Below are 16,207 nucleotides of genomic sequence, written 5' to 3' on the forward strand. Positions count from 1 at the left end.
AGGCACCCTGGTTGGGAAACACTGACATAGACAGTGATTTACAGCTCCCAGCAGATCTTTCTTACTTGTATATGGAAGGATTTGCTTTATCTATATTAGTTTTCTACTTATTTTTCTTTAATCCTCACTTTTTCCTATTTTTGGATGACATTTTAGGGCTTCAGAACCAATTACCAGGTTTCCGTAGAGTTATGGTCTCAACATACAATGGTTTCAACATACAATGGTCGTCCTGGAACCAATTAATATAGTAACTTGAGGGACCACTGTATATAACATATTTAAATTGCTACAAACTGTCTAGTATTACAAAAAGGACACATCTATATTAGCCACTTAAAGGGGTTATCCAGGAAAAAACTTTTTTTTTTTTATATATCAAATGGCTCCAGAAAGTTAAACAGACTTGTAAATGACTTATATTAAAAAATCTTAATCCTTTCAGTACTTATGAGCTTCTGAAGTTAAGGTTGTTCTTTTCTGTCTAAGTGCTCTCTGATGACACGTGTCTCGGGAACCGCCCAGTGTAGAAGAGGTTTGCTATGGGGATTTTCTTCTAAACTGGGCGGTTCCCAAGACACGTGTCATCAGAGAGCACTTAGACAAAAAGAACAACCTTAACTTCAGAAGCTCATAAGTACTGAAAGGATTAAGATTTTTTTATAGAAGTCATTTACAAATCTGTTTAAATTTCTGGAGCCAGTTGATATATATAAAAAAAAAGTTTTTTCCTGGAATACCCCTTTAAGTATTGTATTATTTAGGCTCTGCCTATGGTTTGTCTTGTGCAATAGGTATCTGCTTATCCCACATTATTGCACACAAGAAACCACACACTTATGCCAGTGGTATAATTATATGCTTATTATTTTATGTACTTTTATTATCTATTGCCTGTATTTTATGTGATCTCCACACACGGGCCCTGTGAGGAGTAACCTTTTATATATTGTCATTTTAATAAATATATTTCATTATTATTGAAGCACGACCCAGTAATCTATTCTATAATTTTAAACTCAAATATAATACACCCATATTCATCTAGAAGGTCCGGGCAAAAGTTTTTGTTTCTGGTTTTCCCTTTCTTTGCAACTAAGGTATAGTTGCCTGCCCTAGTCCGACCTCGGTGTGTATTATTAATTGTGAGCTGCACATACACATTTTTTTCCCCCAGATTTGAAAATGACTTCTATTTAAAAATCTGAATCCTTCCAGTACTTATCAGCTGCTGTATGCTCCAGAGGAAGTTGTGTAGTTCTTTTCAGTCTGACCACAGTGCTCTCTGCTGACACCTCTGTCTGTATCCGGAACTGTCCAGAGCAGGAGAGGTTAGCTATGGGGATTTGCTCCTACTCTGGGCAGTTCCGGACACGGACAGAGGTGTCAGCAGAGAGCACTGTGGTCACGCTGGAGAGAACTACACAACTTCCTCTGGAGCATAAAGCAGCTGTTAAGTACTGGATAAAGATTTTTTAAATAGAAGTAATTTACAAATCTGTATAACTTTGTGGCACCAGTTGATTTGAAAACATTAGTATTCCACCAGAGTACCCTTTTAATATAGCAACAGTGCGATGAAGGTTACTTTATCAGTATTGCGGAAGAAAGTTCTTTGGGCCCTTCATACCCCATACTGCTTTAGTTACATCTTTTTATGGGTCTTTAGAAGACAATAGGCCTATGGGTTGTTTAAATATGTGCATGGTCGTCCCCAGTGCAAGCAAACAGATTGCATAAAATGTTAAGGAATAAATGCTAAATACCCATTTCAAGTTCTGGGAATTGATGACCTGAACAACCTCTTTATGTATAATACTGCAAAACTTTCTATTGAAAACTATTACATAAAGTGCAAGTTATCTTGGACTAAGCTGGCCATGGACTGGCCATCTTCAGATCGTCTAGAAGTCATAGACAAGTTCTCTACCTTCTCTCCTGGGGTGACGGACAACCTCCACACACAATGCTCAAACGCCGAGTAGCCATTCGGATACCCTGGAGATGAAAAGTTCCCTTGGCTGTCCTGCAGAGTCTCCCAACAGGCTGTAGAGAGATATCAAACATGGCAATGAGTAATTATTTCTATAGAACCAACATAATCCTCACCCAATAAAGAATACAGTCTATAGTCACATAAGACTCTTTTATAGTCAGACGCATTACATAAAAACACACAAAAAGGGCCAATTTCATAGGACGCCCACTTAACACTATGGATGATTTAGAATTTTAAAAAAAATCCTTCATCCCACACTTGTTGGAGACGTTCGTTAATATTGTAAGGACCAGGCAATTGTACGAAAAAAAAAACAGCTATTCAACACGTCTTACAAAAGCGGCAATGTTTACCGAGATGAATAAGGGTTAGGGTTCATGTTTTAAGAATGTAGGGGGATGGAGAAGATGCAGGACGCTGGGAAAAAAAAGCATCTGAAGACTTTGCAATAATGGGAAGGTCATAAAGGTGACGGCAAGGATTTTGATGGATCAGGGAGGAAAAAAAATACCTATTGTAACTGATGCTGGTGCACTATGGGAGTATAGTCTCCTACCACAGCTTGGTGTGTGGGATCAGGGAAGACAAGCGTAGGAACCTACTAAACACTAAGGTCTGATTCACATGGCGAATAATGTGCGGAATGTCCGCAAGGAAAACAGGTACGGACATTACGCACATTTCACTAATCCGGCGGGCGCTAGGACCGCACGGAAATGAGGAGTCTTATAAAAGGCAATACATTTCTATGCGGAATCCGCAGAAGGAATAACCTGAATCCAGAATCGTATTTTCCTAGCGGGGAAGTTCTGCCATGTGAACAGTGCAGCAGAATCCCACTGAAATCAATGGGACTCTGCAGCTGAAGAATGTCCCTATGGAATATTCTGTGCGGTTATTCCGCATGAACATGCCCTAAGGGTAAATGCACACCTGATGGATTACATGCTGAAAGAATACACAGCAAATCCGTAAGAAAACCTACATAGATTTTGTCGCAGATTTGCTGCAAATTTTGCTTTCTCCATTGATTTCAATGGAGCAATACATAAAAAAAAAAAAAAAAAGGTGACACACATTGAAATGCTGCAGTCCAAAAAATTGCACCGCAGGTCAATTCCAGTCAGGAACATTTCCTCTTTGTGCCAGTGAGATCTGAAAAGTACATCTACTTGGAAGGTTGTGGGTTTTCGGCAAGCAAATTTTCGAATTGCTATGGTTCCCTTTCTTAACAGCTGGGTGTTGTCAGGACCCACATCCATAGCAACCAGTCTGTCAGAAAACTAGTCACATACAAAGGCCCAGATTTATCACTCTACCGTATATACTCTAGTATAAGCAGAGTTTTTCAGCACGATTTTTCGTGCTGAAAACGCCCCCCCCCCCTCGGCATATACTCGAGTGAACTCTCCGCCTGTCAATCCTCAGTGGTCTTCAACCTGCAGACCTCCAGATGTTGCAAAACTACAACTCCCAGCTGTCCGGGCATGCTGGGAGTTGTAGTTTTGAAACCTCTGGAGATCTGCAGGTTGAAGACCACTGCGGCCTTCGTAATCATCCAGACCCCCCCCCCCTTTAGTTTTCTACTCACTTCCCCTCAGTGGGAAGCAAGGGTGAGCTGGTCGGGGCCATCTATGCTGCAGGGACCGTCCGGTGGGGAGGGTTAGTCGTTCAGGGCTGTCCATTTTCACCGGGGGGGGGGCCCTCTTCACCGCGCTCCGGGCCCGGCCCCGGACTAGTGACGTTGCCTTGACGATGACGCACAGGGACGTTCATTTGCAGCCTCCCTGCGCATGAACGTCCCTGTGCGTCGTCCTCAAGGCAATGTCACTAGTCCGGGGAAGGTGTGGAGAAGGGCCCCCCCCGGTGAAAATGGACAGCCCGGAACGACTAACCCTCCCCACCGGACGAGATGGCCCTGACCAGCTCACCCTTCCTTCCCACCGAGGGGAGGTGAGTAGAAAACTAAAGGGGGGGTCTGGATGATGATGAAGGCCGCAGTGGTCTTCATCCTGCAGACCTCCAGAGGTTTCAAAACTTCAACTCCCAGTATGCCCGGACAGCCGATGGCTGTCCGGGCATGCTGGGAGTTGTAGTTTTACAACATCTGGAGGTCCACAGGTTGAAGACCACTGAGAAGGGATTGACAGGCGGAGAGTTCACTGGAGTATAAGCAGAGGTGAGCGTTTTCAGCACAAAAAATCGTGCTGAAAAACTAGGCTTATACTTGAGTATATACGGTACCTAAAAATCCAAATGGTCAGGTTCTGGTCATAGAAACCAATCACAGCTTGTTAAGATATAAAAGCTGAGTTGTGATTTATCGTTATTGGCAAAACCAGACAAACTTTGTGTTCCTCAGAATCCCTAGAATATGCACCAAACATAGCCCAATTTTTATGTAGTCTTCACTGGCTTCGCAATTTTCTTTGGTGTGTTGCGCACTGAATTTATCACTTGCGCAAATTTATGTGTACAAGTACTCAGTGACCATCCGGCATAGGTATATTTGCAATATCTTGTCATTTGCGCAAATTTATGAAATAACGTGCGCTAGATAAATTTTACGCATCAACTGGAAGACCCACACGCTTGCCAGGTAGGTTTTCCTGTTGCGCAAAAATCTGCGCCAATCATAAATTTCCCAACTATTTGCTGCAGCTATTTATTTAAGGGGTTTATATTGGGTGAAAACCCCAGTGTCACAACTGTCCATAGGTGGTGTGTGGTATTGTATCTTATCCCTATTCACTTCAATGGCATTGAGCGGCAATAAAACACATAACCCTTGGTGATTTTCGGAAAAAAAAAAAAAGCAGCCATGATTTTTTTTAATCCAGTATGAACCCTTTGAGGGAAGATCAGCTTAGAAGGGCCATACATCAACAAAGGTGCAACACCAGATAGCACCATTCTTGTCCTCTGCGGTATAGGACAATTGAAGGCCCTCTAATCAATTTTTGGTAGGTAGAAGAAATCCCGGCACACACAAGTGGATGCAAATCACCTGGAGTGTTTATTTACAGCATAGCACGGTATAACATGGCAATATGGCGACACACAGGACGCGTTTCGGCCAGCTCGTGGCCTTCATCAACTCATCAGTTGATGAAGGCCACGAGCTGGCCGAAACGCGTCCTGTGTGTCGCCATATTGCCATGTTATGCCGCGCTATGCTGTAAATAAACACTCCAGGTGATTTGCATCAACTCGTGTGTGCCGGGATTTCTTCTACCTACCATATGCTGACTTGTCCACGAGCAACACATCACGGTACGAGTGCCGACTCCTTCTACTTCTAATCCATTTTTGACTGATTACAATAAGTCATCTGAGGCAGACTGGTAGCTATGGTTCCTTTGCTTACCCAGTGGGTGTTGTCAGGCGCTACGTCCATAGCAACAAGTCTCTTAAATTACTCACTGCTATTGAACGACAGGAATGACAATGACACAGTGATACAAGGAGTCTGATTGGTCACGATTTAATGGTTAGAACTCGACCGACGTTTCATTTCGGATTCTTCTGTGGAGACGCAAACAAAACAATGAATGAAAGCAAAAGTCTAAATTTAGATGAGAAATTTCTCAGGATAAACCAGGGCAGATGAGGCGGCTGTCAGGGTTACATGGCCGTGTAATTACACATTCTCTGCGGTATAGGCTACCACCCCGACTGTCCTAGAGGAACACAGTGTCTAGCTTTCATCCCCCACCTTACTGTGGTCTGTCTCCCCTCTTCATGACGTCGCGGCCATGTGACTTCCAGATGTCGCCCAGATGTTTCTGTAATACTTGAGAAAAGCCAAAAGACTGACTGATAAAAGGGATCTAAATGATCATTGCACTTTCCAGCAGCAACCAATTACAACCGCTTTCCCTTTAAATGCTGGTCCTCTTGTGTTTTTTCTTTCACTTATTTTTGTTTCTTTCTTAGAATTCTGATTTTGTACTTCATTCACAACTAGTCCCTTGTGATGTCTGTAAACGCCACAGTTTCGGAAACGACCTCTGACAAAATCAGATTTGGCCATGGGAAGCCTTGCCTGGCTACATATATATCCCCTGCAGAGGAGAGGTAGAATTACATGGCAGCCATTTAGCCCAATGACTATTCATGTAATATTTGGACACCTCGAATACACTATAACAGGAACCCTTTGTAAAAGAACCGCTCTCAGTTCTGGTTCCCCTGCACTGGTACGGTTACAAACCCTTTAAAGTAATGTTCACATCTCAGATTACATTTTAGTTATTGTGCTCTGTCATAGAAGCAGAACAATAAAAATGATGCCAGGACCAGATCAGCCGCACGCTGAACGCCAGTGACGTCCGACAAACTCCCATTAACTGTAAAAACTCTTGGGGTACTAACATGGAAAACTTTAAATTTTATTTTATTTTTTTAAATCAACTGGAGCCAGAAAGTTAAACAGATTTGTAAATTACTTCTATTAAAAAATCTTAATCCTTCCAGTACTTATTAACTGCTGAATACTACAGAGGAAATGGTTTTCTTTTTGGAACACAGAGCTCTCTGCTGACATCATGACCACAGTGCTCTCTGCTGACATCTCTGTCCATTTTAGGAACTGTCCAGAGCAGTATATGTTTGCTATGGGGATTTTCTCCTACTCTGGACAGTTCTTAAAATGGACAGAGATGTCAGCAGAAAGCACTGTGCTCGTGATTCAGCAGAGAGCTCTGTGTTCCAAAAAGAATTTCCTCTGTAGTATTTAGCAGCTAATAAGTACTGGAAGGATTAAGATTTTTTTTAATAGAAGTAATTTACAAATCGGTTCAACTTTCTGGCTCCAGTTGATTTAAAAAAAAAAAGTTTTCCGTTGGAGTACCCCTTTAACAGGCTTTAAGCACATGCGCTTAGAAACACGGCAAACGTTTGCAGCACAGATGGTATGTTGTTCCCTGTTTAATTGGATGAAATAAAGCAGCAAATATCTTTATTAAAGGGGTACTCCGGTGAAAACCTTTTTTCTTTTAAATCAACTGGTGCCAGAAAGTTAAACATATTTGTAAATTACTTCTATTAAAAAACCTTAATCCTTCCTGTACTTATTAGCTGCTGAATACTACAGAGGAAATTCTTTTCTTTTTTGGAATGCTCTCTGATGACATCATGAGCACAGTTCTCTCTGCTGACGTTATTATAATAATAATAACGCTTTATTTATTGTTGTCCTTAGTGGGATTTGAACCCAAGGCCCCAGCACTGCAAGGCAGCAGTGCTAAGCACTGAGCCACCATGCTGCCCTTAGCATACATCTGCTATGCACGGTTGCTAAAACGGACAGAGATGTCAGCAGAGAGCACTGTGCTCGTGATGTCATCAGTGTTCCAAAAAGAAAGGAATTTCCTCTGTATCATTCAGCAGCTAATAAGTACTGGAAGGATTAAGATTTTTTAATAGAAGTAATTTACAAATATGTTTAACTTTCTGCCACCAGTTGATTTAAAAGAAAAAAGGTTTTCACCGGAGTACTCCTTTAAAGAAGCAAATATCCTGTTGTCTTCATGTCCCTATCCCCATTTCATAAAGTCTACATTAAACTTCCTCTCCGGCAAGTCTGTGACTTTTAATTTCTGCCATACTCCGCTTTGGCTGATTGGTGATTAACAAATTGGCATGAAACGCGTTGCACCACTCCGCAACAACGTTGGGTAAACCCAGCCTAGTTGCTGCACAGACAGAAGATTACAATGCGGCAGCCATTTATCACAATCCTGGAGCAGCGGTGCCAGCTCAGCAAAGTCTGAGAAAACTCAAGAATAAAGCGCTCCAATGGTTTTATTCCCCACAGCTGATAAACAGCTATTGAGCGGAATTAAAGCAATCTGTGTGAAGGAGATAGTTAAAATACCAGCATATCCTAGAGAGAAGAATCTGTGACATGCGGCTTGAGAAAACACAATAGCATGCCAGGGCCCTTCATAGAAATCTGAAGGCTAAAAGCCTGCACACCATGTCTGCCAAAAACCAAACAGAAAAGAAAAACCTGGCAAGAAGACGCAAACAGCTGATCTGGTGGGATGGGGGTAAAGCTCACTTATATATATATATATATATATATATATATATATACACACACACACACACATACATATATATAGAGGATTTGGAGGGCACATCTATATTAGATGTCTTTCCGGATTAGCAGGACAGATATTTTAATGTGCGGTATTATGGCTGTAGCTGCTTTTTTGTACTTTTCACTACCGCGGTGCTAAGTGTGTATAGCTTATAGTATACATATGCAACAAATTGAGAAGATACACTTGCACACACCGATCCTGTGATTTTCAGTATTCCGGATTATCCTTGATGAGGGGGCGCTCAGAGGCTAACAGCCGTTTTCGCGCACAGCCGCGCGCTTCTTCCGGCCTGAGGCCGGAAGAAGCGCACGGCTGTGCGCGAAAACGGCTGAGGCCGGAAGAAGCACACGGCTGTGCGCGAAAACGGCTGAGGCCGGAAGAAGCGCGCGGCTGTGCGCGAAAATGGCTGAGGCCGGAAGAAGCACACGGCTGTGCGCGAAAACGGCTGAGGCCGGAAGAAGCACACGGCTGTGCGCGAAAACGGCTGTTAGCCTCTGAGCGCCCCCTCCTCCATATCGTTCCCAGCATCACGGATAATCTACAATACTGCAAATCACAAGATCGGTGAGTGCAAGTGTATCTTCTCAATTTGTTGTATATAGATACATCTGTTTGGACATATAGGGTTAAGATGGAGGTTTTGCAATATTAGATGGTTGTTATTACTAAAATGGGGTCGCTGCCTTTTACTCAGGACCAGGCACACCATGCGTTACCCAGCCAATTGATTTTAATAATAAGCATGCAGTTCATCCTTTCTTCTGCAGGGGCGCTGCAAGGGAATAGATTTCAACTGATCACTGGTGGTCCTTGCAGTGGGACATCCAGTAATCACTAAACCATTCTAAGTATACCTGTAAGGCTCTTTGCAGCAGTTCAGACATTTCTTTACACTGCACACATGTGGTAATTTCCAGTCCAGAATAATGCTGAACACATGTTGTGTAAGCCTGCCAACTGGCCAGAGCACCGAGCGGCAGACTCCAAGTCCAAAAAGACCAAACATAGGATTTCTTCTGGCTTCATTAGAGACTGTGAGTGCACTGAGAAATGACTCAGATGGGCCAACGCGGGTCATCTGTGGTCACCAACTGGCTGCATGTACTAACACAAGCAGAAGATTCTTTCATTTACAAGGGTAGATATTACACCAAGAAAGGTTACCGTTTCTGGCACAGAATATAGTTTAGATAGAACTATTGCATTTCATAAATGTCTTGCGGCCTAGACTGCAGGGAAGCCTTATGCCTCTCATAAGTGAACATGAACAATGATGACTAAGTGCAACCTGTGTGAGTTGCCAGCAGCTAGAATGTAGGGGGTGGGCAACAGTGGCTTAGGTGCAACTACCGTGTTTCTCCGAAAATAAGACCGGGTCTTATATTCATTTTAGTCACAAAAAACACACTAGGGCTTATTTTCAGGGAAGGGCTTATTTATTTAAGGTAGGTACCGTAACAACATACATTGTCCCCCCAACGTTGTCCCCCCCGCCCGTTTATCAGCCCAGCACCCCACATCGGGGGGCTAATCATACCGTATGTCACCCGCGAGCGCTGCTTCTTCCCCCCGCCAAATAATTATCAGCCGCTGTGCTGTACTTTTTATTCCTGTGCCCGGGCTTCAAATATTAAAAAACAAACTTTGACTTACCTTCGTACTCCGTTTCCCTGTTGCTAAGGAACCGGCCTCACTGTTCTCCGCTGTTCTTGCTGCTTCCTGGGGATGGCAACGTCACAGAGCCTTCAGCCTATCACTGGCCGCAGCGATGTCCCCCCTCTGCCGATGATAGGCTGAGCCCACTGTCATGTAAGAAGCCAGCAGGCTCCTTACATGACAATGCGCTCAGCCTATCATCGGCCGAGGCAGGACATCTCTGCGGCCAGTGAAAGGCTGAAGGCTCTGTGATGTTCCAACACCAGGAAGCAGCAAGAGCAGCGGAGAACAGTGAGGCCGGTTCCTTAGCAGTGGGGAAACGGAGGACGAAGGTAAGTCAAAGTTTGTTTTTTAATATTTGCAGCCTGGGCATTGCCTAGGTTTTATTTTCGGGGTAGGGCTTATATTGCAGCCCACCCCGGTTATCCAGCTTGGCCTTATTTTCGGGGTAGGGTGTATTTTCGGGGAAACAGGGTATTGCCCCCTACCTAAAGGCCTTCGATCACCACAAATTTGCAGTGTAAGAGGAGCCTTAGCTCCCAGTCTTGTGTATATGACCACAGCAATGTTAGTCATCCCACTGGCCTGTCAGGGTCACCATGCAAAGTCTCTTTCTATTCCGGAGGTATCAGATGATTTACAGATCAGGTCAGGGATCTTAAGTATTAAAATTAGGCATTTGGGGTATGTCCTTTTAGGGATCTGATATTTTGTGGGTTAGTCTGGGGTCTCATAATCTATAGGAATCCTGAACATTGCCAGTCATGGCTAAGCAATGGAGCAGTGGCCAAGCATTCAAGCTACCACTGACAAATGACCTCCATTTTTGTGATGGCTGAGGGGTTCCAGCAGTCAGATCCCTACCAATCAGCTAGTTTCCCCCTATTATATTGAGAGGAGATAATATTTAACCTTAGGATAACCACTTTAAGGGTAGGTTCACATTTGTGCAACGTGTCAAGGGAACGTGTCATCAGAAAATGACATATTGTTAAAATCAGGTTTTTATGTTAATATTTTTGCAATTTTTTTTTCACATTTTTTCATATTGCAGTCTTAAAATAAACCTGAAATCCTGAAGTTTCCATTCTGGCCACTAGACCTAAATCTAAGCTTCCTGTTCTGTACAGATCACTTTCCAGCAGTCTCTTTATCAACATAGACAGAAAAACAGTGAAAAGGTATTACCAGTGTATAGATCACAGAAAGAAAAAAAAACACAATAGCTGTTGCTCACAGATCAACCTTCCCCCTCCTTGAAGAATAACATCTGAAAAGGTCACAGAAAATGCCCGGTAACATTTCCAATTCAAGTAAATGGGACATATTCTGTCTATTGTTGTCTATGTCAATGGTTCCTGCTGTAAGCATATCTCTATATGCTGTTAAAAACTGCTCAGGCAAGATGGAGCTCCACTCTGCAGAAGAAACACTCTCCTCAGCATGTGCAGCTTTCTCGCTAGAGAGATTTTTCAGCAGAGGAGAGGCATAACGTTCCATTCTGCAGCAAAGGGCTTTAAGCAGAGGGGGAGGAAGAGCTTTATATAAAGATTGAACATGAATGTCACTGTGCACTGGGGGGCTTGGAAAAGCTTCTGATTAGCATATCAAGAAAAAGAATAATCTCGACGGAACGGAGGCACGGCTCGGGAATGTGTCACCCGCACTACAAGCCTGTACCAAAAGGTTAGTATGGGCGATACTGAAGAGAAGTTCCCTCTAAAGCGAAGTGTGCAGTATCTACAGAAGCAGAGACTTTGCTAAATCTTCTATTCCTCCTGGAAAGGATGGAGTTACTAGCACAGGATACAGAACAACACTGCTCTGGCACTTCTAAACACCGGCTGCTACAGACATAGGGAGAGATTTATCAAAACCTGTCCAGATGAAAAGTTGCTGAGTTGCCCATAGCAACCAATCAGATTGCTTGTTTCATTTTTGAAAAGGCCTCTGTAAAATGAAAGAAGCAATCTGATTGGTTGCTATGGGCAACTCAGCAACTTTTCCTCTGGACGGGTTTTCATAAATCTCCCCCATAGTTCCTACCGTTGTCAGGGAAACTTTAACAGAGAGACATAAAGACATCTTGTACGGGGCATGACTGAGAGGGAGACTGTGGCCAAGACCGGAGGGGATGCCAAGGACAGACACAAGGGTGAGAAAGAAAAAGCACTCTACCAGCTATGAGCACAGTGGGGCACTTTTATTAACAGTGTGCTAAGAAGGGCACCTTACATAGAGAATAAGTGGTTAATAAAGATGGTGCATGGAACATAATTAGACTGGCACAACTTGTCATGGCACATTGCTCTTCCTTATACAGCATTATGCCTTTTGTAATACATGCCAGTACTTTGTGTCACAAAATAGTGCCAGTCCAGAACTAGTGTTAAGCTAGACCTCTACAATGACACAAGCAGAATTCTTGAGATCATCGGGGATTGCCTGTGACTTTTACCCATATAGGGAAACATTGAGGGAGGGGGGGGGGGGGGGCGGAGGATAATGTCATGAAACCAATACGCTAGTCAGGGCTGCCGTCAGAAATGTTGGGGCCCCTTACACCGCTTAAGGCCTGGGCCTCCACACAAGTAATGCCCCCAGTTAGGTAACAATGCCCCCACATAGGTAATGCCCCCAGTTAGGTAATAATGCCCCCAAATAGGAAGTCCTCCAGTTAGGTAAAAATGCCCCCCACATAGGTTATGCCCCCTGTTAAGTAATAATGCCCCCAGTTAGAAAATTATGCCTTCAGAAAAGTAATGCCCCCAGTTAGCTAATAATGCCCCCACATAGGTGATGCCCCCGGTTAGGTAACTAAAAAAATAAATAAATAAAAATCCACTCACCTTTCCGCCGATACTGCGCTGAGGCCAGGCTGTCAGCAGCCTCCGGAGTGGCGCGGGACTCCTCCGGCAGGCTGCGTGATGAAATGAAGTCATCATGCGGCCTGCAGCGCAATGTACGCTCCTGTACGTACATTGCGTAAGATATTTGCGTAATGTACGAACAGGAGCCGGAAAATGCTTTAGTCTGTATGTACATTATGTATACAATTTGCATACTGTACGTCCAGAAGCAGGAGAACGCTGTTCACACAGTGGTCTACTGCTTCTGTGTTTCTGCTGCCGCAGGGGGTGCAGCGGGAACCAGGGCCCTCTGGGAGCCCAGGCCCCTTGCTAGTGTACTGGCTGTACCCCCCTGACGCTAGTATTAAAATACATTCGAGAGAAGTGAGCTCCAATATGACTGCAGTAATAATATCTATATACCCATATAAAATCACTCCGTACCTGGACATTGATACAGCTTCCTTGCCTGTGCAATATCTCCAGCACTAAGTCTTGTTCTTTGTCCAATTGACGGTTTCACTCCATTGACTTTATATCTTGGTTCAATTGTGTCCAAGTTAATTCCTCTGTAATGAACCCAGAAAGAAGGATTAAAAACAGCTGTATCAGCTCCCACCAACAGCAAGCTTTGACAGAACCAAAGGAACATTTAGAGGCCGTGTCCAATTTTCTGTGGGTAAATTTATGGATTGTATAATAAAAAGTTCTGCAGCTAATATCATTCTTTTATCCTCACACTTGTCAAGATCTTTTTGGTGTCAGAAGAGAGAGGTGTCCTGGGCTTGGCTCACAGATATTGTCTACACCAGTGGCAGGCAAGCTTACATTATGGGCTTCCTGTGTAGTCTGACAGTTCACTCCTATGGGAAACTCTGATGCCGCAGCCTTCCATTCAGTGGGATTGTGCTGCATCGTGTACACTGCTATATTTCTAGACACCTCAGCTCGGCGGGACGTTCGGGTGAGCTGTTCCGGGCCATCTGTGCTGCAGGATCGTCCGGTGGGGAGGGATAGTCGTTCCGGGCTGTCCATCTTCACCGGGCAAGCCTCTTCTCCGCGCCCGGCCCCGGTATAATGACGTTGCCTTGACGACGACGCACAGGGACGTTGCTCATGAACGTCCCTGTGCGTCGTCGCCAAGGCAACGTCATTATTCCGGGGCCGGGCACGAAGCGCGGAGAAGAGGCCCACCCGGTGAAGATGGACAGCCCAGAACGACTATTCCTCACCACCGGACGATCCTGCAGCACAGATGGCTCGGACCAGCTCACCCGAACGTCCCGGCCAGCGGACGTGAGTACAAAACTAAAGGGGGGAGGGGGGTTTGGATGATGACGAAGGCCCGGGCAGTGGGCTTCAACCTGCGGACCTCCAGATGTTTCAAAACTACAACTCCCAGCATGCCTGGACAGCCGATGGCTGTCCGGGCATACTGGGAGTTGTAGTTTTGGAACATCTGGAGGTCTGCAGGTTGAAGACCACTGTAAATCAGACATTGACAAGCGGTGATGATGAAGGGGGTGGTGTGGGATGATGACAGGGTAATGATGAAGGGGGGGGATGATGAAGGGGGGGATGATGACAGAGTAATGATGAAGGGGGGATGATGACCGAGTAATGATGAAGGGGGGATGATGACCGAGTAATGATGAAGGGGGGATGATGACCAGGTAATGATGAAGGGGGGGATGATGACAGGGTAATGATGAAGGGGGGATGATGACAGGGTAATGATGAAGGGGGGATGATGACAGGGTAATGATGAAGGGGGGATGATGAAGGGGGATGATGACAGGGTAATGATGAAGGGGGGATGATGACAGGGTAATGATGAAGGGGGGGGGATGATGACAGGTGATGATGATGATGAAGGTGTTAATGACGGGGGTCTGGATGATGACAGGGGGGGATGATGTATTTCCCACCCTAGGTTTATAGTCGAGTCAATAACTTTTCCTGGGTTTTTGGGGTGAAATTAGGGGCCTCAGCTTATATTCGGGTCGGCTTATACTCGAGTACATATGGTAATCCTCACCTAGAAAAGGTATTACGAGCATAGTGCATGATACTGTCAAAGTCATAGGTTTCCTCTAAATAGTTTACTTCTTCTGGCTCCATTTTCAGGAAGTTATACTCCTGTCCTGAGTAAAAAAAAATTGTCAGTTAGTTACAAAAGCATGTTATCCCTCTCTAACAAGAATTATCACCAATAAAAAAAAGCAAATGATAAGCCCCACCCCTGAGGAGTCTGAATTGTAAATTACAATCATGTGCCTATTGTTATATACAGTGGGGCAAAAAAGTATTTAGTCAGCCACCAATTGTGCAAGTTGGCACTTGTTTGAACTTTTTATCAGTATAAAAGACACCTGTCCACAACCTCAAACAGTTACACTCCAAACTCCACTATGGCTAATACCAAAGAGCTGTCAAAGGACAAAATTATAGACCTGCACCAGCCTGGGAAGAATGAATCTGCAATAGGCAAGCAGTTTTGTGTGAAGAAATCAACTGTGGGAGCAATTATTAGAAAATGGAAGACATACAAGACCACTGATAATCTCCCTCACTCTGGGGCTCCACGCAAGATCTCATCCCGTGGTGTCAAAATTATCACAAGAACAGTGAGCAAAAATCCCACAACCACACGGGGGGGGGGGGGGGGGGGCCTAGTGAATGACCTGTAGAGAGCTGGGACCAAAGTAACAAAGGCTACCATCAATAACACACTACGCCGCTAGGGACTCAAATCATGCAGTGCCAGACGTGTCCCCCTGCTTAAGCCAGTACATGTCTGGGCCCATCTGAAGTTTTCTAGAGAGCACTTGGATGATCCAGAAGAGGATTGGGAGAATGTCATATGGTGAGATGAAACCAAAGTAGAACTTTTTGGTAAAAACTCAACTTGTCGTGTTTGAAGGAGAAAGAATGCTGAGAACGCCATACCTACTGTGAAGCATGGGAGTGGAAACATCATGCTTTGGGGCTGTTTTTCAGCAAAGGGACCAGGACGACTGATCTGTGTAAAGGAAAAAATGAATGGGGCCATGTATGTATTTTGAGTGAAAACCTCCTACCATCAGCAAGGGCATTGAAGATGAAACGTGGCTAGGTCTTTCAGCATGACAATGATCTCCAACACACCGCCCCAGCAAAGAAGGAGTGGCTTTGTAAGAAGCATTTCAAGGTCCTGGAGTGGCCTAGCCAGTCTCCAGATCTCAACCCCATAGAAAACCTTTGGAGGGAGTTGAAAGTCTGTGCTGCCCAGCGACAGCCCCAAAACATCACTGCTCTAGAGGAGATCTGCATGGAGGAATGGGCAAAAATACCAGCAACAGTGTGTGAAAACCTTGTGAAGACTTACAGAAAACGTTTGACCTCTGTCATTGCCAACAAAGGGTATATAACAAAGTATTGAGATGAACTTTTGTTATTGACCAAATACTTATTTTCTACCATAATTTTCAAATACATTCTTTAAAAATCAGACAATGTGATTTTATGGATTTTTTCTCTCATTATTTCTCTCATAGTTGAGGTATACCTATGATGAAAATTACAGGCCTCTCATCTTTTCAAGCGGGAGAACT

General features: G+C 44.2%; 1 protein-coding gene across 3 annotated transcripts in view; it reads right to left on the minus strand.

The window, feature by feature from the left end:
• The window catches only part of BMP1 (bone morphogenetic protein 1), a 125,889-nt gene that overhangs the window by 41,915 nt on the left and 67,767 nt on the right, over positions 1-16,207 (minus strand). For all 3 annotated transcript variants that reach the window (XM_056571077.1, XM_056571078.1, XM_056571079.1), the window contains exons 6-8: positions 14,653-14,758; positions 13,059-13,183; positions 1,931-2,046 (exon numbers count right to left, since the gene is read on the minus strand). In XM_056571077.1, coding sequence (XP_056427052.1) covers positions 1,931-2,046; positions 13,059-13,183; positions 14,653-14,758 — 347 coding nt within the window. The remainder of the gene's footprint in view (positions 1-1,930; positions 2,047-13,058; positions 13,184-14,652; positions 14,759-16,207) is intronic.

The sequence above is a fragment of the Hyla sarda genome, chromosome 4, assembly GCF_029499605.1.
Source record: "Hyla sarda isolate aHylSar1 chromosome 4, aHylSar1.hap1, whole genome shotgun sequence".
In the NCBI taxonomy this organism is placed as follows: domain Eukaryota; kingdom Metazoa; phylum Chordata; class Amphibia; order Anura; family Hylidae; genus Hyla; species Hyla sarda.